Raw genomic sequence first — 27,038 nt, forward strand, 5'->3', positions numbered from 1 at the left:
TTCTATATAACAAAGGGCGCCAAGCTCGCTGGAGCAGATCACCAGTCCTCACAATGCCTCTCACAAATGTGTGGAAAACTGAGGGTGATGGAGGGCTTGGGTGACAAAGAGCACGTCTACTCCAAATAGTGACCCTGCACAAACAGCTCTCCCCTGGCCTGAAAAGGGAATCTGAGCCTTGCTGGGCTCACTTGGTACCAACAAGGTGTCTCCAAGCAGAGTTAGCTCTTCCCCCTTCTATAGAAGGACTGAGCAAACTCTCTGTCGTCAAGAACAGGACAATAGAGAATTTGCGGGCAGAGGCAAGACCTCACCTCTCTTGCAGCCTGGCAGCTGCTGGTCTTTTTCTGCCTTCCCTTCCTCTTTGCCTCAGCAAGACCATTCTAGCGAGACAGCAGCTCTTAGAACCCTTGCTGTTTTGACTTTCGCCTTACCTTTATTTGGGGGGGGGGGGCGGGGTTGTTGAGATAAGCTCTTCCCATGACGCCCTGAGTGCTGAGACTACAGGTACATCCTACCACATCTGATTTCTCTTTTCTTCTCCTGGCAGCGAAATCTTCTTACAAGTTAAAAAGTGCTTCAATGACTGTACAATACACAGTTAAAAGGAGTCGGGTGCTGGGTAAAGACAAAAGGAACCGGAGCCTCTCCTTCCTCTCCCTCCACCCTCCTTAGCTCCCACAAAGCTTCAGATCCTCGTGAAGACCCTGTTGACTGACACTCCTGGGCTAAACGTCCCAAGGCAGAGCAAGGCAGGCCCTGGGGTCCCTGCAAATCTAAAATGATGCGAAGCAGGGCTCTTCTGGGGGTTCTTGGCATAGACAGCTAGCTGACCAGAGCTTCCAAATGAAGGATACTCTTAGGAAGGCCTACCTCTAAGTAGGAATCCCAGCCCACTGCAGCTTCAGCGGAACTCTTTAGGGTTGCCACTCCTGCTAATCTCCATGGCCATAGCCCAGCCGTCATGTTACTCAGCAGCCTGCTCCCCGGCTAAGACGCTGCATCACCGGGATGTTGAATTCAGTGGAGATGGCATTTTCAAAGATGTAGATAATAAATACCTGCCCTGGGCTAGGATTCCCTTTGAGAAAAACAAGAGCTGCCCGCCACCTGCTTCTGTGGCCCCCGTGGATGCAGGGTGACTGGTTTATTTTCCATGCAGATGCTCTTTCCCAGACTGTTGTTACCTTAAACACGACAACTAAAACAGTACATGAAGCTGTTGCCCCGGCAACATGACAAAGGGCCTCGCCCTTAGCTGCTGTATGTGTAATTTGTCAAAGGCAGCTGGTGTGAAGGGAAGGGAAGGGCTGGTACATCGGGTCCTGCAAAGGACATTTAGGGGACTTTCTTCTAGTTAAAGCAACTCTGTCACAGAGCAGGAGAAAAGTCATGACCTATGTGATTAAAAACTCAGAAACAGGGCTCGCAAGATGGTTCAGGGGGGTACGGAGGCTTGCTGCCAAGCCTGATGATCTGAGTTCAACCCCCAGGACCCAGAAGGTGTTAAGAAGAGAGCTAACGTTCATGAGTTCTCCTCTGACTTTGAGCTGCTCACTATGGTTAGTTCATGCCCACACACATACTCCAAGGAAATCAGCAAACAAACAAACAAACAAAAAAAAAAAAAAAAAAAAAAGAGAGAAAGAAATATTCAGAAACACCTAGCTGGGAACACCAAGGGGAAAAAAAAAACTCCTACTTTTCTGTTCTTTCTGCAGACAGATAAAGGACACACTGGGTGGTGGTGGCGCACGCCTTTAGTCCCAGCATTCGGGAGCAGAAGCAGGTGGATCTCTGTGAGTTTGAGGCCAGCCTGGTCCACAAAGCGAGTTCCAGGAAAGGTGCAAAGCTACACAGAGAAACCCCATCTCAAAAACAAAACAAAACAAACAAACAAACAACACCCCCCCCCAAAAAAAAGAAAAAGAAAAAAGAAAGATAAAGGACTCACTAAATAGTTGCATCTAAGATGTTTAAAGACCTGGAGCCTAAAGTATGCTCTAAAGGGGGTGGGGGTAGGGCTGGGACTAAGGCAAACGGCAGGAGATAAGAAAGCAACTAGAACATTCGAGAACATTTAGGCACACACACACATTATAGTGGGACTTGTGAGCATGCCTGTTACCGCTTCTCTCATAAATCATAACGTGTCATGGGAGCATCTGCTTGTACTGTCACCAGCAACAGACCCAGGGGACCCACAGAGACCAAGTTCAACTCGCTGGAGATTTTGGTAGAAATGTGGAAGCCCACATAAATCAGCCAGCAGGGAAGGGTCAGACCTAAACTCACAGCCCATTTCTTGCTTCCCCAAAGTCTCCTCTCTTCTCTGGGGCCTTCATCTCTGTGCTCTTATCTCTAAAGGACATATAACTGAGACAGCTTTCAAATGGTGACCCATGGAACACTGAGTCATAAGGGTCTTGGTCACCTCCACTCTCCACAGAATGACCCAGGTTCAGTCCTGCCTTTCTATTTCCTGTGCCCTCACTGAAAATTATTTATGAGGACAATTTACTAGGGAAAAAAATCAGAAGTCATCAGTCTAAGGAGCAGGACCTTATTTATTTATTATAAGATGTGGGTTTTGTTATGTAGCCTTCGTTGGCCTCAAACTCACAGAGATTCATGTGCCTTTGCCTCCACAGTGGTAGGATGTAAAGATGTGTGCCATCCTACCCAGCCCACAAATTTTATTTTATTTTTGAGATTCATTATATCATGTTTAAATATGTGCACATATGTGTGGATCTGTGCACATGCGTGCAGATGCCTGAGGAATCCAGAGACGTCTGGAGTTAAAGGTGGTTGTGAGCAACCCAAGATGGGCGTTGAGAATTAAACTCAGGTTCTCTGTAGGAGCACTGTGTGCTCTTAACTACTCAGCCATTTCTCCAGCTCCAGTAAATTTTATTTTTAAGTACTATTTCATCATATGCTTATGCAAGTAGTATATTCACTGAAATTAAAACACAATGCCTCTTTGCTCACTCAAAGAGAAACACTAAGACAAGATGTATACTGTGTGTCGGGCAGCAGTTCTCAAACTGTGGGTGAGACCCCTTTGGAGGTCGCATATCAGATATCCTGAGTATCAGATGTTTACATTACATTTCATAACAGTAGCAAAATTCTAGCTATGAAGTAGCAATGAAATAATTTTAGGGTTTGGGGTCACCACAACATGAGGAGCTGTGTTACAGGGTTGCAGCATTAGGAAGGTTGAGAACCACTGGTTTAGAATCAGAAATCGAGGGATGATGGAACAGAGTGACCCAGAGGTCTTCTAACCTGTCCCACCCACCACGTCCCCAGCCCCACCCCTTACCGAGTTGGTGCCCAGGATTTGCAGGTTGGGTTTCTCCGACTCCAGCAGCTTGGCCACCATTTTAAGGAAGCTTTCCACGAAGAGGTTGATGCTCTGGCAGTGGCAGGCCATGAGCAGCTGGTCCAGCGCCTCCATGGCGATACACACGTACCTGAGGACAGAGGCATAGTGGCTTCACTCCGTCTTCCTCTCTCCCACTATTGCACCTGGCTAGGGCAGTATCTGGGGAAGGAGATGCCTCTGTCGGCTGCCAGTGTCTGTGCCGTGTTTCTAACAAGTGTTCACTCCAGCCCGGAACTGAGAATCAGGGTGACACTGAGCTGCAACGGGTGCTTAAAAATTAAGAGCACCAACTGCTCTTCCAGAGGTCCTGAGTTCAATTCCCAGCAACCACATGGTGGCTCACAACCATCTGTAATGAGATCCGGCGCCCTCTTCTGTATACATAATAAATAAATAAATCTTAAAAAAAAAATGTTAAGGCTCGCTGGGTGGTGGTGGTGCGCGCCTTTGATCCCAGCACTCAGGAAGCAGAGGCAGGCGGATCTCTGTGAGTTCGAGGCCAGCCTGGTCTACAGAGTTCCAGGAAAGGCGCAAAGCTACACAGAGAAACCCTGTCTCGAAAAACCAACCAACTAACCAACCAACCAACCAACCAACCAACAAACAAACAAATAAATTAATAAATAAAATGTTAAGGACAAACAAACAAATAAATAAAAATGTTAAGGCTCCCTGGTAAGTTCATGTGCTACATGTAAAACTAAGAATGGGCCCAAGGATTAGTTCTTTCTCATCAATCCAGATCAAATGCATCTTTGAACTGGAGGTAGATATTTATAAACTCTTGATTTTTTTTTGGTCTTAAAAAAAAAAGTTCGAGTCAATAAAACAAATGCCTAGGAGGAATCACCTGGCCTCCTCCAGGCCTTAACCGTACTTCTTGTGGTAGCCATCCAACCAGAGAAAATGTGCAGTAAACCGCCTGAGCCCAAAACCAACTTGGCACATCCACACAAAGTCACAGAACCCATGGTGTCTTCCAAACCTGTTTTTTGTTTGTTTGTTTGTTTTGTTTTGTTTTTTTGTTTTTGTTTTTGCAAGACAGAGTTTCTCTGTGTAGCTTTGAGCCTTTCCTGGAACTCATTCTGTAGCTCAGGCTGGCCTTGAACTCACAGAGATCCACCTGGCTCTGCCTCCCAAGTGCTGGGATTAAAAGCGTGTGCCACCATGGCCCGGCCCTAAACCTGTTTTTAAAATTTTTTTATTTTTAAAGATTTATTTATTTTATGCATATGAATGTTCTGCCTGCACGCATGTCTGTGCACTATGTGTGTGCCTGGTGCCTTTGGAGGCTGGAAGAGGGCATTGGGTCCCCTGGAACTGCAATTACAAATGGTTGTGAGCGGCCCTGTGGGTGCTGGAGTTCAAACCTGGGTCCTCTGGAAGAGCATCCAGTATTCTTACCTACTGAGCCATGTCTCCAGACCCTAAATCTGTTTTTAAAAACAGTCATCATGCCAGGCGGTGGTGGTGCACACCTGTAATCCCAGCACTTGGGAGGCAGAGCCAGGTGGATCTCTGTGAGTTTGAGATGTAGCCTGGTCTACAGAGCTAGTCCAGGACAGGCTCCAAAGCTACAGAGAAACCCTGTCTCGAAAAACAAAACAAAACAAAACAAAACAAAACAAAAACAAAAAAGAAAAAGAAAAAGAAAAAGAAAAACCAGTCATCAGACATCAATTACTAAACAGTAACTTCTGTACAAAATAGTCATTTTTTTTTAAAAAAAGCCTCTATACTTTGAAATCTTTTCCACTTTTGTAAAATTTATTTCTTTAATCTCTATGAGCTTTAGCCAGATATTAAGTCCTTGAATATTACTAAATTCAATTATTAAGGATTATGAAATAGTCATCTCTGGGTATTTAAAAAAATGGATCATGTCATCCGTTTATCTATAAAGTCCTTTTGCTTGAGGGGCTAGGGTGGAACCCAGGGCTTTGCACACGCTTGTTAAGCACACTAGCACTCAGCTACTGCCCCAGCTCTCCGTGGTGGCTTTGGCACACAAAGGCAGCATTGGCTCTTAGAATTCATTTGCTGAGTGGGAGTGCTGGCCTGGCATTCCTCCTACCCAGGATAGACAAGCCTCACCCTCCATAACCTTGACCTCCACAGATGGGCATAGTCACAGTTAAGACACCTCCTGCAGGCCTGGCATTTCAGAGAGTTCAAGTCACCCAAGCTGGAAAAGAAAACTGTCGGGACCCCTGCCAGAAGAGACGTGCCAGAAAGGACAGGCATGGGGCGGGGGTTGGGGGAGGAGGCTTCCTTTTAGGGTCACCGGACATGGGCAAGTCACTAAGCAAGTTAGAAAATAATGGTAGGTAAAGAGAAAGATCAATTCCTCCTTTTTTTTAATGGGTCATGCCAGCATTTTTCTACTGACATCTTACTTTTAATAGAGTTTAAATGAGATAAATAAAGGAAGGGGGTGGGGTGGGTGGCAAGAGAAGACTCTAGAAGGCCTCTCAAGTTCTCTCAAGCATTATTGCTTTTTTGGGGTGGGGGTGGGGCATCTAGACTGTCCTGATAAGAAAAAGAAAGAAAACCAAAACACAAACAAACAAACAAACAAAAAAAACTTGGCTATTGACCAAGACTAGAGATTTTGGTATAAAGCAAAAATCACAGTAGAATTGATATAGAAATGTAAAGACATAAAGAAGCACAGGGCTTAGTTCCCTAAATATACCAACCCTCGGTGCTCCATTTCTGATCCCGATGCCAAGAATGGCACAGCTTTAATTATGAACTTGAATTTGGACATATATCCCCCCCACCACTGATGATCTCAGTGTTTGTTCCATTTTATCACACTACCTTCCCACATGAGCTCTGGCTGTCAGACCTATTCTCTTAGAACAGAGCATGGGACTTTCTGGGATACCGTTCATCAACAGGATTCCCACGACGAGGTTACCATCACAGAGATCTGAGTTCTTCAAGGGGTCCGAAGTAATAACAGGTCTGAGAGTCCAAATTGGCCTCTGTGGGCACTTGGGGCAGAGCGGACTGGGATGGAGCTGGGCCATGGGGGAAGGTATAGGCTGCTGCTGCAGCAAACATCAGCCCCAGATATGCCGTGCGGGCTTCCCACACGGAAGATGAAGATAAAGAGGACCCAAGTATCCTGGAACAGACTGGGAATCTCGGGCAGCAGAGGAGGATGCTGGGTAGGTTAGAGACAGAAGTCAAGCTCAGGGACCAACATAGATAGTGAATGACAGCCACAGAGGAAAATACCCAGAGTGCCTGGTGCCTACGAGTCAGACGAGAAGTCCCTCTGTGGAGTTCCTGGGGAGGCTGGTTCTGACTGGACATCTTGTTCCAGGTCAGGAGTACCCAGAGAAACCAGAGAAAGGTCTGCAGTGCAAGAAGTGTGGGGTGAGTAGGCTGGGAGCCCCACCTAGATGGAGAGGAAAGATGGACCTGGAGTCTTTGGATAAAGGGCCTCTTATTCTGGGCATTCTGTGTGTATTTACTCAGCCCATTCCCGAATTCAACTTTCTGAGATTTTTAGAAGCCCAGGAACAGGGAAGACAGTTTTGGTCCCAGCTAAGGAAGAGCGAGCGGGCTGACCCTCCCCATCAATCAGAGTCTGCAACACACTCTTCTGAAGGGTCAAACCACTCTTCCACCAGCTTCAGAACCCTCTAGAAAACAAGGTTGGGTCATCTTGGGCCAGGCTCCTCAACCTCCTTGCCTCCATCCTCGGTGCTGAGCCCTGGGCTGGGGCAGATCTGCAAACACTGGAGACCCCAGATACTGTCTAATAAGATATCCTGCGGGGTTGGGGATTTAGCTCAGTGGTAGAGCGCTTGCCTAGCAAGTGCAAGGCCCTGGGTTCGGTCCTCAGCTCTGAAAAAAACTGGTATCCTGCACACCGTGGTCTACGCTTGGTGCCCCTTGTGGACCTGTCTCACTCAGCATAGTCATTCCTTCCCCTGTGCTCCTGTTTCTAGGGACGCTGGGCTGATCTGGGAAGAGAATGAAAGGAAGGAGAGAAGCGTAACAAATGCTGGGGTTTGGCTCCTTTGCCTATCACCACCCTTTATATTAACACCTGAAGTTCACCCATCATCTCCCTGTTCACAGCTGACATCCTTCTGAGGCCAGACACTCAGGAATCAGGACCCCGTACAGCAGTGCAGAAAGGCAGTGGTCATGAGGAGATGGTTCTGGGGTTCACAGGTCATGAGAAGGTGGTTCAAGGTTCCTCTCCATAGAACCAAACTATAAATTGCCACCCCTAGCCGGGTGGTGGTGACACACATCTTTGTTTGTTTGTTTTGTTTTTTAGATTTTGTTTATGTTATGTATATGAGTGCTGCATCTGCAGGCCAGAAGAGGGCGCCAGAGCTCCTTATAGATGGTTGTGAGCCACCATGTGGGTGCTGGGAATTGAACTCAGGTCCTCTGGAAGAGCAGCCAGTGCTCTTAACCACTGAGCCATCTCTCCAGCCCCTGACACACACCTTTAATCCCAGCACTCAGGAGGTGGGAGCCGGGTGGGTCCCTGTGAGTTCGAGGCCAGCCTGGTCTACAGAGCGAGATCCAGGACAGGCTCCAAAACTACACAGAGAAACCCTGTCTCGAAAAAGCCACCCCATCATGCCAGAAAGACATAGCTCCTGTCACTGTCCGATATGAAAATGCTGCTCTTCCAAGGCCCCCACCCAGGACAAGGAAGAGGCCAGGGTGTTGGGCAGGGAGCCGCAGAAGGGCAAACAGAAAAAGTGGATCTTAACAGACATTTCTCCAAATGTTTATGATCAAAGTCCTCCTTCAGGCTTTAAATACCTAGATGCTGCGAGGGCTATTTTTAACAGGATGATGCCAATTTTGAATTGTCATTCCAGGAGCAGGGACAGGATTTGAAGAGGCTCTGTCAGCTATGGCCATTTTTAATCACCAGAAACATCACTGCAGAGAGCTTGGGCAGAATTGGTATTAAATGTTTAATGCTATCGCTGGCACGGTAGTGTCTGGTTCAGTCTAGGCTAAAGCCATTTTTACTGGCTTGAAAGGTGCTCTACGGTACGTCAATGCAATCAGTTATGTAAGCGGTATGCACAAGGCATTCACGCTCCTCCTCCCATTGAGTGGCAACCTAATTTTATTATATAGAGCATGGTCGTGGAAACATATTAGTTTGAGTTTTTGTGTTCACATCAGAGATAGCCTGGTTTAAGATTTGTCAGAGCTGCGGGGAGAGAGCGCATCCTTGGCGTACACCAAGCCTCGGTTGGATGCCCAGCCTTCTCCTCCCCAACCCCAGGATTTACCCTTGGTTTCTCAACCTGAGGACCGTTCAGCCAGTCTGTCTGGTATTGGTTATATAATAGGTGTGGTGGGCATGGCTGGGCGGTGGAAGAGATGCTAGAAGTTGAGGAGCCTGGAGGTGATTTGTTTTTGTTTTTTTTTTCAAGACAGGGTCTCACTATGCAGTCGTGGCTGTCCTGGAACTCACTCTGTAGATGAGGCTGGCCTCAAATTCACTCTGTGTATAAGGCAGAGGTATTGAGATAGTTTCCTTGGGAAGCCATGGGCGGAAAAGGGCTATAGTTTTGAAGGTCTAGACACATACTTCATGACCTAGAAAATTTCAACCGATTTGTTCTCTTTCCAGAAAACTGTGAAAATGCCTCTTTTTTTTTTTTTTTTTTTTTGGTCATTTCCTGATTAGTACTGGAATAGTTAATGTGATAGGATGGTCCAGGAGTTTTGGGCATGGACTGTAAGTCTGACTATTATCTAGGCCATGCTGGACCCTCTGTAATCTTTTCCCTGTGATGTTACTAGTGTGCATCCCTGAATCCTTCATCTTATTTGTTGTTAATATTTATCTTTGATGTTCAGTTTTAAAAATCTGATGGTTTTGGCTGAGTGGTCGTAGTATACACCTTTCATCCCAGCAGAGGCAGGCGGATCTCTAAGTTTGAGGCCAGCCTAGTTTACAAAGCAAGTTCCAGAACAGCCAGGGCTACACAGAGAAACTCTGTCTCAAAACACCAAAAAACCAAATAAATAAATAAATAAAATCGACATCAAGATTTAAATAGCTAAATGTATTGATCGTTTTAAGATTTCTTCTCTCTTGTAGACACATGTAGTCCTTTCCTCTCAGAAGACGAAGATGATAAATATCTCACTGAAGTGTATTTTTGTCTTGTTTTGAGATGGCAGCTCACATTTCCTAGGCGAGCCTTGCTCTGACGCTGGGGATGACCTAGAACTTTGGCTCCTCCTGCCTCCACCTCCCCGCTGCTAGGATCACAGAGGTTCTCCACTAGGGACTGAAACCCAGGCTCCTGGGACATGCCAGACACTAAGCCACATCCCAGCCCTTTCTCTAAAGTGTGGTTTTTAGTGGACAAACCACCCCAACCTTGCCTTCTCAGAACATGGCTGGCTCCACCCCACTGCCTCAGACAGTAAGGGGAGCCACATTGGTGAGAAGAAAGTACACCGAGAGCCAGGCTGGCCATATAAGTTATGTGGACACACGAGGACTCAATGATGCCAAACGGCTACTCCTACGGAGCCAGCATGCCCCCTTCCCAAATGTCCACAGAATCATGCACGTTCACCTGCCTCAGGAGGAGCATGGAAACCCACCCTCCTTGGTCCTAGTCTTGTCTTCCTCATACTTCCAATACTGTTTTTTTTTTCCTTGAAATGTTGTTATACGATCTTACCCTAAAAATGTAACGCAATTTCTGAAAACCCCTTCCTTGACTTACCCATAGCGATGGCGCCCCACGTCTCGGATGAGCCTCTCTGAGAGGTAGGCACCAATGCGATCCAGCTTTTCTGGAGCCGAGAGGGCATAGAAGGTCAGCTTCTCCATGTTGGTTTTCACCAAACCATCCTGCAGAAGACAGGCAGCTTAAGATCACCATGGCCCCGGATGGTGGGAAGGCTCAAGTCTGGAGCGAATACCGTTTCAGCTGAGCTGACGTTTACAGGGTGTCTATTATACAGGTGCCGGGCATCAGGAACGTTAAAAGGATGAAAACAGCATTTCTGTCCTCCAAGCATGGGGCTGGGAAGATACCGTAATAGCATAACGCTTGCTGTATGAGGATGAGGGTCTGAGTTCAAGTTCCCCAGAACCTGCAAAAGCTGCACACAGCAGCTCCTGTGCCTGTAACCTAAACACTTCCTAAGAGCTGGTTGGGTGTGGAAACAGGGAGCTCCTTGAGGCTCGCTGTCCCCAGTTTAACCACAACAGCAAGCAAGTTCAGTGAGAGACTTGTCTCAAGAAACATGGTGGAGCGTGATAAAGGAACTTGATGTCAATCTCTGGCCTCCATACATGCATGCACAGACAAGCGTACCTGCACACATTTGCACACAGGCATACACCACACACATACAAATATGGACAGAGGTAGGTCTGTGTGCCTGTGTGTATATGCATTAATGTATATACATGTGGGTGTAGAGACACACACTGGTGTGGATGAAGGACAAGGCATCATAAAAGGTAACTCAGAATTAAGGTGTGTGGACAGTCACTACAAAGACATAAAGCAGGCAATTCCTCAGCTCCTAGGGAATTCTCCAGAGGGTAATAGAAACAGGATCCTCCAGCTGCTCCATCCAGAAGAGGCCAGTAATTCTCAAATATCACGGCCCATGCATCAAATCCTGACATCCTCAGACCACAACACATAACACAGAGTGACACCCAGAGTGACAGCTTGGAAGCCAAGCAGCCAGGCCTCCTGTGGGATGCACAGCCAGACACATGACAGATGCCAGAGGGAGCTGGGGAGAGACACGGGTTCCTGAGCCAAACGCTAGACAGGGGCACGTCTTCACTAAGTGACGGGAAAACATTTCCGTCAGGAGAGTGAGCCACTGAGACAGGGTGAGAAAGATGTGTCAACCGTACAGCAACAGCCCAACACATTCCTAACAGCCCTCCTGCACACCCAGCCTTCCAAAGAGCCAAACGTCCGCATCCTCCATGGGACAGAGCCGCTCGCTATTCTCAGGCTGTGGGCCGGGAAGAGCCCCAGTCAGCAGCCCACGTAGCCCTTAATGTGACCCACCTCAGGATCTTCAGGGAAGATATTGTCCACCAGCCTCTTGTACCTGGGACGGAGGGCACCGCAGCAGCCGCACACACCTGGGGTGGGGGTGGGGGACACAAAACAAAACAAAACAGAAAACTGGGAATGAAGCTTTCTCAGGAGGCTGCAGAGACCGGGGATCCAGGACCTCCGAGGAAAGAAACCAGGGCTGATGGGCCAAGGGCCTTGTTTTCCCCGGGGTGGAGGTCTCCCATTGATTGCCACACATCAAGACATTGGTCTTTTGCTGTGTCTTTGGTTTTGGGACTGGAGAGAGTGGGGTGTTCAGAGGAGGAAGCCAGACCTCAGAAGAACACCTACAGGATAAGACATCATGGGTGGGAGCTCATGTGAAGGCCAGGTGCTGCCATGCCATCACCCTACCATTGACACACACACACACACACACACACACACACACACACACACACACACACACACACACACCATGAATTTCTGGGATCAGACTATAAAACCTACCCCTGCAGCCCATAAGTCTAGAATGTCCTGAGAGGATGAAGACCACATGGGGACAGGGGGGTGACTGCTTCTCCTGCCCTCACTGGCTCCCAGCTCCCTATTTCCTGAGCCTCGGTCTCCTCCAGTGTCCTTTCCTGTCCACTCCCTCTGCTGAACGGCCATGACACGGTGATGAATGGACGGGATCATTAACTATTAACAGACAGTGGATTTCTAAGGCTCTTGTCTGTGGCATTTGAAACTGCATAGAAGAGCTGGGCTAGTTCTCCATGCCAGCCCTTCCCTGGTCCCCGGCCAAACGGAAAAACCAAGAACAATGCGACAGGGTTTTACAAAGTTAAAATGTATTCCACAGAGGAGTCCCAAATGACCCTGTTCAGGATCTCTGAGGCTGGGAAACCAATGGTGTCTGGAAATCACCAATGAAACAAACTAGTAAAATGGATCAAATGGAAGCATCTAGAAACTTCTCCTTAGCCTTCTCCCAGGCAAGACTGTCCTCTGCTGCATCCCAGAGCCTTTGTGCCAAGAGACTTGGGGGTGGGCAGAAAGTAGAGGGGTATCTGTATCATAGAGGAGCGTATCAGGGCTTGGGAAAGTCCATCCTGCAAAAATGCCCCCTCCACCCATCCATTCTAAATGAGTTGTGTTTGCTCACGCCTTCTACTTGAAATGCAAATGTTCACTGGGAAGATGAGGGGTGACCGAGAAAAGAATGAATTGCTTTGGTGGGGGATTCCTTCACCACACAAAGAGCTCTGCATGGGCCAGTGGGAGACGCAGGCTGCTGCGAGGGAGCTCAGGCTGGGAAGTCTGGGTGGCATCCAGCCAGGAGGAGGAGACATGGTATGGGCTTCAGACTTCATGATTTGGGGATGTGGGGATGGATGTGAACTTGAAGAAGAGCAAGGCAGCCCGGGGGGGGGGGGTAGCAGGGAACTACCACTACCCTCTGTGAGCCTCACCCCTGCCTCACAAGGCAGCCCTCAGTCACCGCTACCCCAGGCTCTTCTGGTCACCAGACATCTTCTGGGTTTGTCTTGGTTTCTCCTCCTTGCTCCTTCCTGGGCAAAAGCATTTAGGGCCTTGTCTCATTGGCACCCAGGATTATTTATAATGGGACATCTCCCAAGGGGACACATTCCCATGGTTTAAGGCTATATATACACTGTCATCTGTCTGACCCAGCTTTTTGGACACTTTCTCCAGGTACCCAGGTAGGACATATGGCAACTTATTAAATCTTTAGAAAAACTCCATGGGGTGTTTATATCTATATTTATTCCTGCTTTACAAATAAGGAAACTGAGACATGAAGAGGTTAAATGACCTGCCTAGACCTGTACAGTGGCCAACCGGGCAGGATTTAGTCCTCCCAAATCTAGCTTCAGAGACCAAGCAGGTAACCACTGTACCAGGGCTGGGTGGGTTACATAGTTACCAAGCTAAGAAAACTCAAAACACATGTGCAAAAGGGAAATACAAATGGGGTTGGGAGCAGGAGAGTGCACATGAGCTTGGGCTGGGGCCCAAGAAGCTGCATTTCCTCCGATGGCTAGGCAATACTGAGGCTCCAGTCATTGGCATTTCTTGGAGCCTGCAAAGCGGCAGAGCATGGTGGCTAAGTAATTTAGGTTCAAGAGTCAGACGCGGATGCCTGGGCTCAAACCCCAGTTCTTCTGGTTACTTATTGCATGACCTTGAATAATTTAACCCAAATCCACAATTCCTTCCAGATCTATGGTAAAAGTTCCCAGTTAGGGGGGCATGAGAGACACTGCATCTTTCTTAACATCCTAGAAGAGGAGACACAAAGACCAGGCAGGGCCAGACTGAGGACCGCTGTGCCCAGGCTAACAGGGATCTTTGAGCGTCATCTGAGTAACAGGCGACAATAAAGACCTACCCTGATGTCATAGGCAGGGTGGCACGGGGATGTCTAATCAGGGAGCTGTGTGGGTGGGCCACCCAAGACTGGTGACGTATCAAGGCAGGACAAGGGAAGGCAGAGTCCAGCAAGACATGAGTACCTTCTAGAAGCGAGAGGATAAGGTAAGAAGGTGGGGTTCAGACGCACAAGCAAGAAACCCAGAGTACAGTAGCGCCTCACAGAACTGGAGGAAACAGGTGTCTGTGAGTGGCACCTAGCATGGACCACAGCCAGAAAGGCTAGGGCTGAAGTCCTGGGGGTCATCTGCCTGTGCGGGACTACCAAAGCTGCACTGTAATGCCCTGAAGCGCCATCGTGCTGTTGGAGATGGGGGTGTGTGTGGTTTAGAAGAAACAGCTGCTGGGGGTGGGTGAGGAGGGAGAAACCACAGACAGAGCCTGTCATCTCTACCAGTTTTCCATAAAGCAGGTCACCTTCATCCTCTCTGCCTATTTCCGAGGGTCTTCCAAACCCAGACACTGGAGCCTTCGGGTGGCTTGACACTGGTCTCCGATGGATCTCATGAATGGCCCCCCAAAACTAAATTCCCATTCCCGGAGATCAGCTAATTAACCAATTCACAAGCTGCTGGTGTCTGAGAAGCAGTCTTCTAGGAGGCACATGTTTTTGGTTCGGTTTTGTTTGTTTTGTTTTAAAGCCTGGAAGGCGAAGGAAATAATCCCTAACTGTAGAACCTTCTAGACATTTGGGTGTCGGGGTGTTTATACGAGAAAACCGGCTCACAGGTGTCTGAGAGCCATCCTGTTCCGTTGGGTGCTGGAGTTTTGTTTGTTCTTAAACCTTTACAGGGTTTAAAATAAGGTAGGGATGTGAAATGAAGAACCTGGTTTAGGAGGGAAGGAAAACTCGGAAGCAAAACAGTGGTTTTGTCAGCTGTACGCAGTTCACGGCGTGGTAAATAGGAAGCTGTGTAGCTCAGCGCATCCCAACAGAAGAGTCGACAGGACACTCAGCTCAGGGCTGGGATTGCATCGGCATCCTATCTGCTTCCTTTTAGAAACTGAACAGTCACGGTCATACAGCTAGAGAGAGTTTTTCTGGAATCTCAGTCATAGAGCAGTAGGTGCTATATAGCATCTGTACTTCCTGGGCAACCTGGAGGTAAGGGGAAGAATGGGGATGAGAGGTTGGGGTGGGGAGTGGGGGCAGGTCCCGGGCTCAGGCCTGGCCTCTGGGACCCAAAGCAGGTAAGGGGGGTGCTGGGAAACCCACAAGCCTTTCCCTGAGTTTTCTGCCTGCCTCAGAGCCTCGGGTCAGTTTAAAGGAGACACAATTCTGCCAAGAAAGCATTAAGATGCAACTGAGAACAGTTCATTGGAACGAGAATTCAATAGGCTTGTCTATTGTTTCCTTAATCTCGCTCCTGAGAGCACTGATTCTTAATGTTCGCACACTGAGGCGGGTGGAGATCAGCTCGCGGCCACGTGCCTATATTGTCCCTTTTAATCCTCACCCATTTTACTTCCAGGAGGGAACTGTTCCCCACCAGGGTCATCGCTCACTCTCTGGAGATCATGCTTGGCAGATGCAATCTCCACGCACCGAAGGCGACTCTCTAAAGGATGTCCTTGTCACCAAGACCTCACTCGCCTAATCTTTTACACCTATTTTAAGGAAAGTGAAGGAAAAGTGGCCTGGCCAACTGCCTGTTTTATATACATAGTATCTCTGGATACTTGAAAATCAAGCGATGAACAGAATTTAAGAGACTGTCCAGTTACAAGGCTTCAGTGGCACCCAGTAACTTGAAAATCAAGCATGGTCAGACTGTCCTGGTCCCCCCTCTTCCTTCTCCTCTAGAGCTCCTCAGCCCAGATGCAAGGACTCTTCACAAGGACATTTGCATCGAAGATTCTCCCTTACAGAATGTTCTTCCCACTTTTTTTTTTTTTTTTTTGGCCAGGGGTATATGGAGGGAGAGGGACTTCGCTCATTTCTCAAGGGGGTTTCACACAACCTAACTGGGGGAGCTTCCCTTGACTCCGTTCCCTTTGAATTTCCTGCATCAATTCATCCATTTTCATAGCATGTTCCCCCAATGACTCCCTCCATCCGTGTCCACATCATGTCCCCTGCAGGTAAGCTGGTCAAGGGTGGGGACGGTGTCTGCTCTAGCCCAGGACCAGCACAGGTGAAGGTTGGTAGGAGGTGCAGGTATATACTTCATGAATGAAACCCATGGCTGTGACTGAGGAAAAGCCAATGGGGTTAAACTTGTAAGCCATCAAAGATGCATTAAGGCACTCGGCAGCAGTTCCATAAACGCCTGCCTTGGCCTTGGAGGCTCTGGGAAGGATCTTCGCCTTGAATCCCACACGGCTGCCACTACCTCCAACACTCCAGTTCTAGCTCACAGTTCATGGCTCTGGGGTCTCATATTTCTGTGAAACAGGGTCTTTGAAACAGGCATGCTGGAGACAAGGAACCGGAGGTCAGAGGGGTCTCCTACCTGTCCCTGCCACATACTCTGGCCTTCCCCCTACCTTCTTGCCTCTGTGTGGCCCCAGTGACTCCATCAGATGACCCTTTCTTGCTGAGAATGGCAACGGGGCCATTTAAATGCTCCTCAGGGACTGGTGTGCAGCCATGGTGAAGGCTCTGGCCCCACTCTGGGTGTTCTGGCTCTAATGGCAAACAGCCCCAGCTGCTGGCAACATTATCTGGCCAGCATTCTCAGCTTTGCCAACTCCTATCCATGGCCCTTTTCTCCTGGGCTCCGCCTGCCCCCACCCTGGGTTCTGGACCAATCTGTTCTTTTGGCCAGAACTGCCTGGGACAAGCAGGAGATGGGAACAAAATCCCCAATACTAAACATTGTGAACTTTTCAAAATCTAGGCCTCCTCTGATGACGTCTTCTCAGCCCATATGACCTGTAGGTCCAGGACACAGGACAGCCCATGCCTCTGTATTCCTCACCCCCTCACCTCACTGCCTCGGGCTCCCTCAGGCTCATCTGTAATATTTCAAACCCCAGGGTTTACCACTTGCTTTGGGCCAAGTACTTTGTAAGTATTTCACATAGAACCTGGCATGATCCTGTAAGACAGAGGGAGGATCTGAGAGATTATCCTCCCCAAGATCTCACGGCACATGTCTCTTTGCCAGGAGGCTTTCTAATTCCCTCATTACTATAACTAAGATGCATCTTCAGCCACCCTCAGGCTCATTCTAGATTGCTCTTTGTCACTTGATTAGAAACCCCCTGGGTGCCTGACGCTGTCCTGTCAATCCGGCCATCAGTCAGTCTTCTTGTTTTCATCCATTTCTGACGTAGCCTTAAGGTAACTCTGGTTTAGTTTGCTTCCCAGTGGAAGAGTTAGCGGGGCTCCATGTCTGCATCAACATTGCAACCCTCCCACGTAGCATTCACCCAGGGAAGCCCACTCAAGGTGGAGGTCACCCTGTCCTTCAGCCGTCCTCCATGATAGGTGCTTTGTTAATTCTCTGCCTCACAAGGCTCAGAGGCCAGACTGTATAACAGGGATGCTGGGTACAAGCTAGGGTGGGGGGTGACCCTGACTCAGGACCTGGACCTTCCTGGACGCCTCCATTCCTCACACTTCTGCCAGCAGCCATCCCTTCTTCCCTCCAACCCCCCCCCCCCCCCCCCCCCCACTGCGCATGTGCATACTTTGCGCTGAGCCACACAGGCAGAGCCAGGCTTTTTAGACTGTTATTTCAGTGATTCACCTTTTCTTCCTCTAGAAAAACTGTAAATTGCCCAGGCCTTGGAGCCTGCAACCTTGACCTCTGTACAGTATCCTGAGTACAGCAGGCCCGGAGGAAGGCTGACATGAGGGTGACTTCACCTGCCTTTGATCAGCGTGAGACTCAGGGAAGTCCTTCCTTTCCTCTTGGCTCTCATTTTCTGTCTTAAAAACATGAGCTCCATTATCCCCATTCACACACACACACACACACACACACACACACACACACACACAAAAAAAAAAAAAACCTTTTTTGCTCAAAATAGTCCATATTTATTTTCTTCTATAATCTCCCTGTAAAAACAAGGGCTAGACTTGGTCATCCCTACCAAAACAAATGGAATTAAAAAAAAAAAAAAAACACCAAAACAATTCACAATAAAGTCTAAATCCAGGGCTAACGGCACAGACAGCCCTTTCAGATGAATTGGAGGAAATGGGACAAAGTTCAGAGAGAAAGGCGCGTCACCCCCATGTGGTCCGTCCCATGAGGACCCAGCTTGTGTGAATACTGATTAAACCCCTGGCAGCTGTAGGGCCCTGGCTGGGCCATGTGGCCAGGAGAAGTTCAATGTAGACACATGCAGCCACCAAGGGTCCCATCCTTCAGATGGGGACATGAGGCCCCCACAGAGTTGGTGAGTCGAAGGGTCCATCAAACTGAAGTTATCTCTGACTTGGATGAATCCAGAAAACCACCTAACGAGGCCAGACTTGGATCCTTAGAGGTAGAGCATGCAATGAAAACTCAAGCCAGCGATGGGGGAGAAACCAACAAACTTCCCTTAGCTATGGTCCCCTTTTCCCTTGCTTGAAAAAGACATCACGCTCTCGGGAACACATTTATAAAGAAGCAAAAGTAAACGAAATCCCTGTAATCACATCACTCGGAGATAATGATCGACAATGTGGGGCTTTGGCTCTAGATTTCTGTGTTTTCACATATTTTTAAAATACATGCATGAAATTCAGGCCCCATGGGCTGCTGCTGTCAAAGTGTACTTTCTTCTTGTACCAGGAATACTGTGACCTTCTCACTAGATATTTTTGTTGTTATTGTTGTTGTTGTTCCAAACTTTAATGGCTGCTTATTATTCCGTCTTTTGACCAGATGCCGATTTATTTATTTAATCATTCCCCGTTGTTCCCGATTTCTCATTACTCAGAGAGAGGCAGCCATTTGCCCCGGGGTAATTAAAGCCAGGGAGCCACACGGGCAGAGAGCCTGGGTCTGCTCGGTTGGTGACAAGGACATGGACGGCGCCGAGCGGCTGCAGGACAGGTATACGGTTGGGAGGCACAACAGCCAGGTGCTGTCACGGTTCTTCCACTCAGGGAAGATTATGGAGAAGAGCAAGAGAAGGGTCAGGTGAAGATGAATTCGGGGAAGGAGTCAGGAACTGGTTTCTAGACAGACCTCACCGAAAGAAGAATTCTGCAGCAGCTGAATTCTCCCCAGGGAGGCAGCCGAGCCAGGAGCTGGCAGTAGCGGGCTGACCTTTCACGCTCCACAGCCTCCAAGATGTTCCTCGCTTTCCCAGCCAATCTCGGTTAATCTGATTGCCACCTTAATTGAGAATGGGAATTTTAAAAGAAACGTGTCTGATTGATTTAATGTCAGGACTTCAATTCGTTACTACCTGTGGGCTTCCCCCTGGGGGTTTTAGCACCACTTTCCAAACAGATAACAAATAAAACCAAACGGAATCTCTTCCAATTGTCTGACTCTCGGGACCACAAGACAGTAGGAAACGTTTATCTCAGCCGTGTCCAGGGGGGCCTGATGGCCTGGTTTTCGAACTCCAGTCCCAGCTCTGATAGCTGTACAAACTGAAGCAAGGTATCTAAGCCTCTGTGTACCTTGACTTATACATCTGTGAAATGGGACTGAGGAAGTCTGTTTCTCAGGTCTGTGAAACCAGAGAAGCCACAAGCATAGTTTCTGCTACAAGTTTCTGTTGCTATCAGCCTTCATCATCTTCACCACCATCACCATCACCACGTGGTTCTGCGACAACTGATTATTATCATTTAGATTTTTGTTCTTGTTGTTTTTTTTTGTTTGTTTTTCAAGATAGGGTTTCTCTGTGTGTATCCCTGGCTGTCCTAGAACTCGATCTGTAGGGTAGGCTGGCCTTGAACTCACAGAGATCCGCTTCTGTCTGTCTCCTGAGTGCTGGGATTAAAGGCTCCTGTGTTCCACCTCCCAGCTTAGCTTTATTATTTTAGGTGTATGAGTGTATTGCCTGTATGTACGTATGCATATCACCTTTGTACCTGGTGCTTACAGAGGCCAGAAGGGGGCATTGAATGCCCAGGAACTGGAATTATGGAAGGTTATGAACCAGTGTGGATTCTGAGGACCAAACCTGGGTCCTCTGGGGGAATAAATGCCCTTAACACTGAGTTATTCCTCGATCATTGTCGTTATCACTATCACCATTGGCAGAGTCTCTAGCCCAGGCTGTCCTTGAACTCCCCATGTAGTAGAGGAAGGCTTTGAATTTCTGATTCTTCTACCTCCACTCCCCAAGAGCTTGGATTATAGGCATGCACAACTCTGCAAGGTCTATGCAGTACTGGATGAGTGGGCTATGGATATATGATATGGGCTCTATGCATGCCAGGCCAACACTCTACTAACTTAGTTATATTCCCAGTTATTATTAACATTTCTATGGTTGGGGAGAAGTCACAGTCACTAGAGTCCTCACTAGATTTTGGATCCCCTGCAACAGCTTAAAAACTGAACGTGGTACCCTACGCCTGCAACCCCAGAGTAGAAGGGGCAGACATAGGCATATCCCTGAGGCTTGCTGCCCAGTGTAGCCAACTGGTGTGCTCCAGGTTCAGGGAGAGACCCTGTCTCAGAACATAAACCCAGCAGCAACCTTTGGCCTCCACTTACACACACACAGACACACACAGACACACACAGACACACACACACAGACACAGACACACACAGACACACACAGACACACACAGACACACACACACAGACACACACACAGACACACACAGACACACACACACACAGACACACACAGACACACACAGACACAGACACACACAGACACACACACAGACACACACAGACACAGACACAGACACAGACACACACAGACACACACACACACAGACACACAGACACAGACACACACAGACACACAGACACACACACACACACACACACACACACACACACACACACACACGCACAAACAATTTCTTTCCCAATTTAGAAAGGTGTCAGGATAGAAGGAAATGAAATAGCAGAAAATGGCTGGCCACCACAGCTTCTTATCTGCATTTTTTAAAAATTGTAAAGCTGTATTTATTCTATATGGATGAGTGTTTTGCTTGCATGTATGTATGTGTACCACAAGTGTGCCTGGTGCTTATCGAGGTCAGGAGGGAGCATGGAATCCCTTGAAAATGGAGTTAGGATAGTGGTGAGCTGCCCATGTGGGTGCTGGGAACCAAACCCAGGGCCTCTGAAAGAGCAACAAGTGCTCTCCACCTCTCCAGCCCCTCTATATTTTATGCTTGGCCTGTGTCTTAGGGTTCTGTTGCTGTGATGAGACACCAGGACCCAAAAACAAGTTGAGGAGGAAAGCATTTATTCGGCTTACACTTCCCTATCACTGTTCATCACTGAGGGAAGTCAGGGCAGGAACCTGGAGGCAGGAGCTGATTGATAATACAGAGGCCATGGAGGGATGCTGCTTACTGGCTTGCTCCCCATGACTTGCTCAGTCTGCTTTCTTATAGAACCCAGGACCACTAGTTCAGGGATGGCCCCGCCCACCATGGGCTGGGCCTTCCTCTATCAATCAGTAATTAAGAAAATGTCTTATAGGCTTGCCTACTGCCCGATCTTATGGAGGTATTTCTTAAATGTCATATCCTTCTCTCAGATGATTTCAACCTGTATCAAGTGGGCATGAAACTAGCCAGCACTGAGTGAAGCACGGACAGCCATTAAGAGAGCCCGCCCTAACCCAGATGACACTCACACTCGCAGATGCCCAAGGTCAATGCCCTGTGGGGAAACAACAGAAGCAGCCAGCGTGTTCCGAGCTCATCTACGCTGGACACTCTGCTCTCCTTCCTTCCTTCCTTCCTTCCTTCCTTCCTTCCTTCCTTCCTCTCTCTCTCCCTCCCTCCGTCTCTCTCTTTCTTTCTTTCTTTTCTTGGTTTTTCAAGACAGGGTTTCTCTGTGTAGTTTTGGTGCCTGTCTGTCCTGGAACTCACTCTGTAGCCCAGGCTGGCCTCAAACTCACAGAGATCCGCCTGACTCTGCCTCCCGAGTGCTGGGATTAAAGGTGTGCGCCACCACCGCCCCACTCTGCTTTCTTTTATTTCATCTTTACACAGTCTCTGAGGCTGGTAAAATTATCCTTGTGTTCCAGATGGTGGCAAACCCAGGCTCTTCTCCAATATGTTGACTTGTAGAAATGAAAGATTTGAGGTCTCTACTGCAAATACCTCATAGCGTTGCTAGGTAAAAAGCAGAAATGTGAATATATTCAAAAGGAGTATGATACACATTGAAGTCAGGTTCATACACATTCAGTGTTATGCACACATAGACTGGGTTGCTGAGGAGACTGGAGCTGGGATGGGAAAAGTGTCAGGGGAGAGTAATTTTGAACACTACTTAAAAGAAGAATTCCACTGTAGTGTGAGAAAAAGGCAGCGGTTAATGTAGGAGAGGGTAGAGAAAAACACACTTCCTGAGTGCACTCACTTTTCATTCTGTGTATGCATTTGTGTCTGTGTCCTCACACAAACACAGACGTGCATGATTACAGGTGTTCATAGAGGCCAGAAGAGGGCATCAGGCCTTTCAGAACTGGAGTTACAGGCCTTGGGGAGCCACCCGACGGAGGTGCTGGGAACTGAACTCGGGTCCTCTGCAGGAGCAGTATGCAAATGCACTCTTCACTGCTGAGCCATATCCGAGTGTGTATTGTTTTATGTGCCTACCTAGAACATTTTGCATTAAAACCCAAAATTCCCATGAGGTTGTTATGGCTGCTCTTCAAATGAGAAAACCAAAGGGATTAATTCATTGGCTCAAGATCCCACAAGCAAGAAAAGGGATTAGATTGCTCTCAAACTTCAGAGCAATTGTGCACAGAAAGATCTGAAGTGAGGGAGGGAATGTCACAAAGATATGGAGGGAGCGTGTTCAAGCAGAAAAAAGACAAATTCTGGAATGGAATGTTTTTGAAAAAGTTGTCCACAGCCAGGTGGTGGTGGCACACGCTTTTAATCCCAGCACTGGGGAGGCAGAGGCAGGTGGGTTTCTGTGAGTTCCAGGACAGCCAAGACTGTTACACAGAGAAACCCTGTCACCAAAAAAAAAAAAACAAAACAAAAAAAAAACCACAAACAAAAACAACAACAACAAAAAGTCCACAAGTCTGGGGAAATGGCCCAGTGGGTAAAGGCACTTGCCACCAAGCTTGATAACTTGAGTTTGATCCCCAGAACACACACGGTGGAAGGAGAGAACCAGCTCCCACATGTTGTCCTCAGATTTCCACTACCATCTGTAGCATGCTTGCACATCCCCCCAGACTCCCCCCCACACAATAAATCAATGTTAAAAGTAACATAAGATATAAAGTTATTTATGACTGACGAAACTGAAATCAGCTTTGTGTACGAGACCAATGACAAGTTTCTTGTATTGATACTGAACCACAGTAACACATCACATCAATGCTGGAGGATGCTGGGTGAAAGGGTGTACATAGGACTTCTCTGTGTGTTTCTTTGCAATTACCTAGTAATCTATATTCCCAAATAAATTTTTTAGGTTTAATATAAAAAAAGGTAGAGATGGTTCTGCTGGTAGAGATGGGAGCTGCCAAGAAGACTAGATATAGAAACCTCATCTACACATTAGGAGCGGATAGCCATCCCAGCATTGGCCTGGAAGTTCCAACCCCCATTGAGGCTTCAGTAATGATCACTCCCACAAGGGGGGCAGAGGAGGGAGCGGAAGACCGAGGATCAAGAGGAGGTCGCTCGCTTGGTTCCGGGACGCCGGACGCTGGAGGTGGACCGAGCAGAGTTCTCCAGAGAACACCGCCGGACTACCCTATACCTTTGCCAGACCCTGCAACCTACCCCTTCATTTGTAAGTTACCCCACAAAATAAACCTCCCTTTTAACTCATGGAGTGGCCTTAATAATTTCACCAATATCCCCACATCACATCACATCTTCCCCTGCCTTCCCCTTTGTGTGATAATCAGCTCTGCACTAGGTTGGCCTAGTGGGTGGGGTGGAAAGAAGAGGATTTGCCAATACACTGACGGTACCACGGTTCCCCACAGTGACAAGGGTCACTTGGGGATATCAAGTAGTAACAAAACACAAGATGGTCATTGTGTCTCCCCTCTGCCCCCCAGTGACTATTAGATCCAATCAGAAACAAAACAGTGGTGAGTACGTGCTGATGCATCTTTGGGAAAGTCCCCTGTATTAGAGGCTCCTCGGAGGGCTTGTGCTTCTCTGGCTGGGTGACTTTCAGGGGAGGCAGAAGCCAGGTTCTGCCTTGAAGGATGTAGGCCCAGCTGTGCAGAGGAGGGGTCATCCAGGCAAGAGAGGCTGCTGAGCTAAGAGTCACATGGGCAAGTGGCCTAGGAACCCAAGCTGGCTTGGGAGTCCTTGCAGACTTAAAGTCCTGAGGTCTCACTGTGTAGCAAGCACTCAATAAAATATCTGAAAATCTTAAATTATATTCACAGAGACCATTTCTAAAGAATTATCTTCAAGCCGGGTGGTGGTGGCACACGCCTTTAATTCCAGCACTCGGGAGGCAGAGGCAGGTGGATCTCTGTGAGTTCGAGGCCAGCCTGGTCTACAGAGCGAGTTCCAGGACAGGCGCCAAAGCTACACAGAGAAACCCTGTCAGGAAAAACAAAAACAAAAACAAAGAATTATCTTCAAACCAGGCATGGTGGTACCATCTAATCCCAGTACACTGGAGACAGAAGCAAGAGATCACAACTTCAATTATGCCGGGACCACATATGAGAGGTTGACAGGATATATTGCAAGATTCTGTCTTTCGGAGAGGAAGCGGGGAGGGAGGGAGGAATTAAGGAAAGAACACACACACACACACACACACACACACACACACACACACACATATATGGTTTTATATATATGGTGTAAATATGTATGGTTTATGTGTGGGTGTGGGTGTATATACGTGTATATATATATATATATGGTTTTTGCTATTTATAAGAATGGTTGGGTTGGGGATTTAGCTCAGTGGTAGAGCGTTTGCCTAGCAAGCGCAAGGCTCTGGGTTCGATCCTCGGCTCCAAAAAAACAAGAATGGTCTACAGGCTGGAGAGATGGCTCAGAGGTTAAGAGTACTAATTGCTCTTGCAGAAGACCCTGGTTCAATTCCCAGCATCCACGTGTGGTTTACAACCATCTCTAACTCCAGCTCCAGGGGATCAGACACTCTTTTCTGGCCTTTGAAGGCACCGGGTACATACATTGTACACATATACACATGCAGACAAACATTCGTATGCATTAAATAAATAAAGGCACACTCCATTAATCCCAGCACTTGGGAAGTAGAGGCAAGCAGATCTGAGTTCCAGGCCAGTCAAGGCTACATTGCAAGACCTTTCCTAAAACAAAAACAAAACAACAATCTAAGAACGGCATACTACATAGCAAAGCATGCCTTGGAATTCACCAAACCAGGACAGAGCTACGTGACATCCGCTGCATCATTCAAGCCCTCGGTTGGCTTCTGTCTCCAGGAGATGCTCCAAGTAAAGCCCACAATTAAGTTCCAAACACGCGGGCTTCTTCCCATTTCATGTGCATTTTCCCCCATTGTCAAGGTAGCATTCTGAATGGGTGTTTCAAACTCCAGTGAGACCCACAAGAATTCCTGCATCTTTTTCAAATTCTTCGACATTTATCTTGTTTACATCTTTACACAACTGCATGACAGAGTAACACTGGAAAGAATGTATGCCTGTTACAGTTGTTCTTGTTTTTCTAGAGTATTCCCCGAGGATGGATTTCCAGAGGCCCAAGATAGAAGCAGGAGTTAAGACTCGAGCATCTGAATTGTGTCTTCAGGGGCAGGACAGGTCCCAGCTGTAGCAGGAGAGAATTTGAGGACTGGGGGCACTTTGCTTGTTGGCTAAGGAGGGAGAGGAAGGCAGCCTTGGGCCCGATGTCTGGTGACAGGTGTGTGTGTGTGTGTGTGTGTGTGTGTGTGTGTGTGCGCGCGTGCGTGCGTGTGTGTGTGTGTGTGTGTGCGCGCGTGTGACTTCGGGCTCTCAGAAGAGAAACCCAGCTGGCTGGATTTGAGTTTAGAGTAACTAGAAGGAGCCAGAGCCGGGATGGAGGGCTAGAGGAACGTGACGGAGAGCCCAGAAGTCCAAACCCTGGCTGACGGCATAGAGAGGGAGAAGCCAAAGGCTTGGGGCTACCAGCAAAAATGGTGACTCTCCATTTCCAACGGTGCTTTGGAAGCCACGCTGGTCCTGAGAGAGCTGGATTAGAACCCATCCCACCCACGAAGGAATGACAATATACATCTGGAAAACTCCGATGGGTTTCAATGTTTTCAGTGTATTCTGTTTCTGTCTATTGTGCGTGGGAGCAGGGGCACACACGTGGAGGCCAGAACAACCATGGGAGTCAGTTCTTTCATTCTGCCATGCGAATCCCAGGGATCGAGCTAACGTCAGCAAGTGCCTTTACTCACTGAACAGTCTTGACACCCCAGAATGACAACATTAATACTCCCATCAGTTTGGGAAACAGGCATGAGACACAAGGCGAGCTGGGTCCAGCGTCTGAAAACTACCACGTAATCTTCAGGGAAAACCATGGAGAAAGGCTTCCCACATCGGTAATCTATTTTGCTGGTTCCCACTAAACATAGGCACAGGACATGCTTTCACCGCGATGTCTGCCAACAAAGGCATTCCCAGTGAAACTTGGCCAGATGGCTGAAATGTGTTTGAATAAATAATTTAAGTGCAAACTTCACTGGCATCATTTTGAAGATAAGGGGGACACCCTGGGAAAATTCCTAGGGGTGGGGATGTTTGATTAAAAAACATACACCATGGTCCCTGGGTGTCTGCAGTTTCTCTTTCTGAGGTTTGTTACCCAGGGTCCATCTTAGTGCACAGATATTGATGGAAAAGCACAGAAACAAGCAAAACTCCTAAGTTCTAGATTGCAGGCTATCCTGAGTAGCATAATGAAATCTCATGGGAGGTCTCACCCCACCCAGGCCAGAATGTGAATGACCTCTTTGCCGGGCATTTCCACACTGTATATGCTACCCTCTAGATAATCACACAGCAGACATCCTGGTTATCAGACTGACTGCTGCAATACT

General features: G+C 48.0%; 1 protein-coding gene across 3 annotated transcripts in view; it reads right to left on the reverse strand.

Annotated features, from left to right (window-relative positions):
* The window catches only part of Efr3b (EFR3 homolog B), an 81,156-nt gene that overhangs the window by 31,990 nt on the left and 22,128 nt on the right, over positions 1 to 27,038 (reverse strand). Inside the window, exons 1-4 of one of the 3 annotated variants that reach the window (XM_036170556.1) lie at positions 11,959 to 12,051; positions 11,458 to 11,534; positions 10,141 to 10,268; positions 3,332 to 3,482 (exon numbers count right to left, since the gene is read on the reverse strand). The exons of 1 other annotated variant lie outside the window; for it this stretch is intronic. In XM_036170556.1, the coding sequence (XP_036026449.1) occupies positions 3,332 to 3,482; positions 10,141 to 10,268; positions 11,458 to 11,534; positions 11,959 to 11,971 (369 nt within the window). In that variant the 5' untranslated portion in view covers positions 11,972 to 12,051. Of the gene's footprint in view, positions 1 to 3,331; positions 3,483 to 10,140; positions 10,269 to 11,457; positions 11,535 to 11,958; positions 12,052 to 27,038 lie in introns of those variants that run through there. One more of the 3 variants, XM_036170557.1, reaches the window with a different exon arrangement.

This window comes from Onychomys torridus, chromosome 21, assembly GCF_903995425.1.
Source record: "Onychomys torridus chromosome 21, mOncTor1.1, whole genome shotgun sequence".
Lineage (NCBI taxonomy): Eukaryota > Metazoa > Chordata > Mammalia > Rodentia > Cricetidae > Onychomys > Onychomys torridus.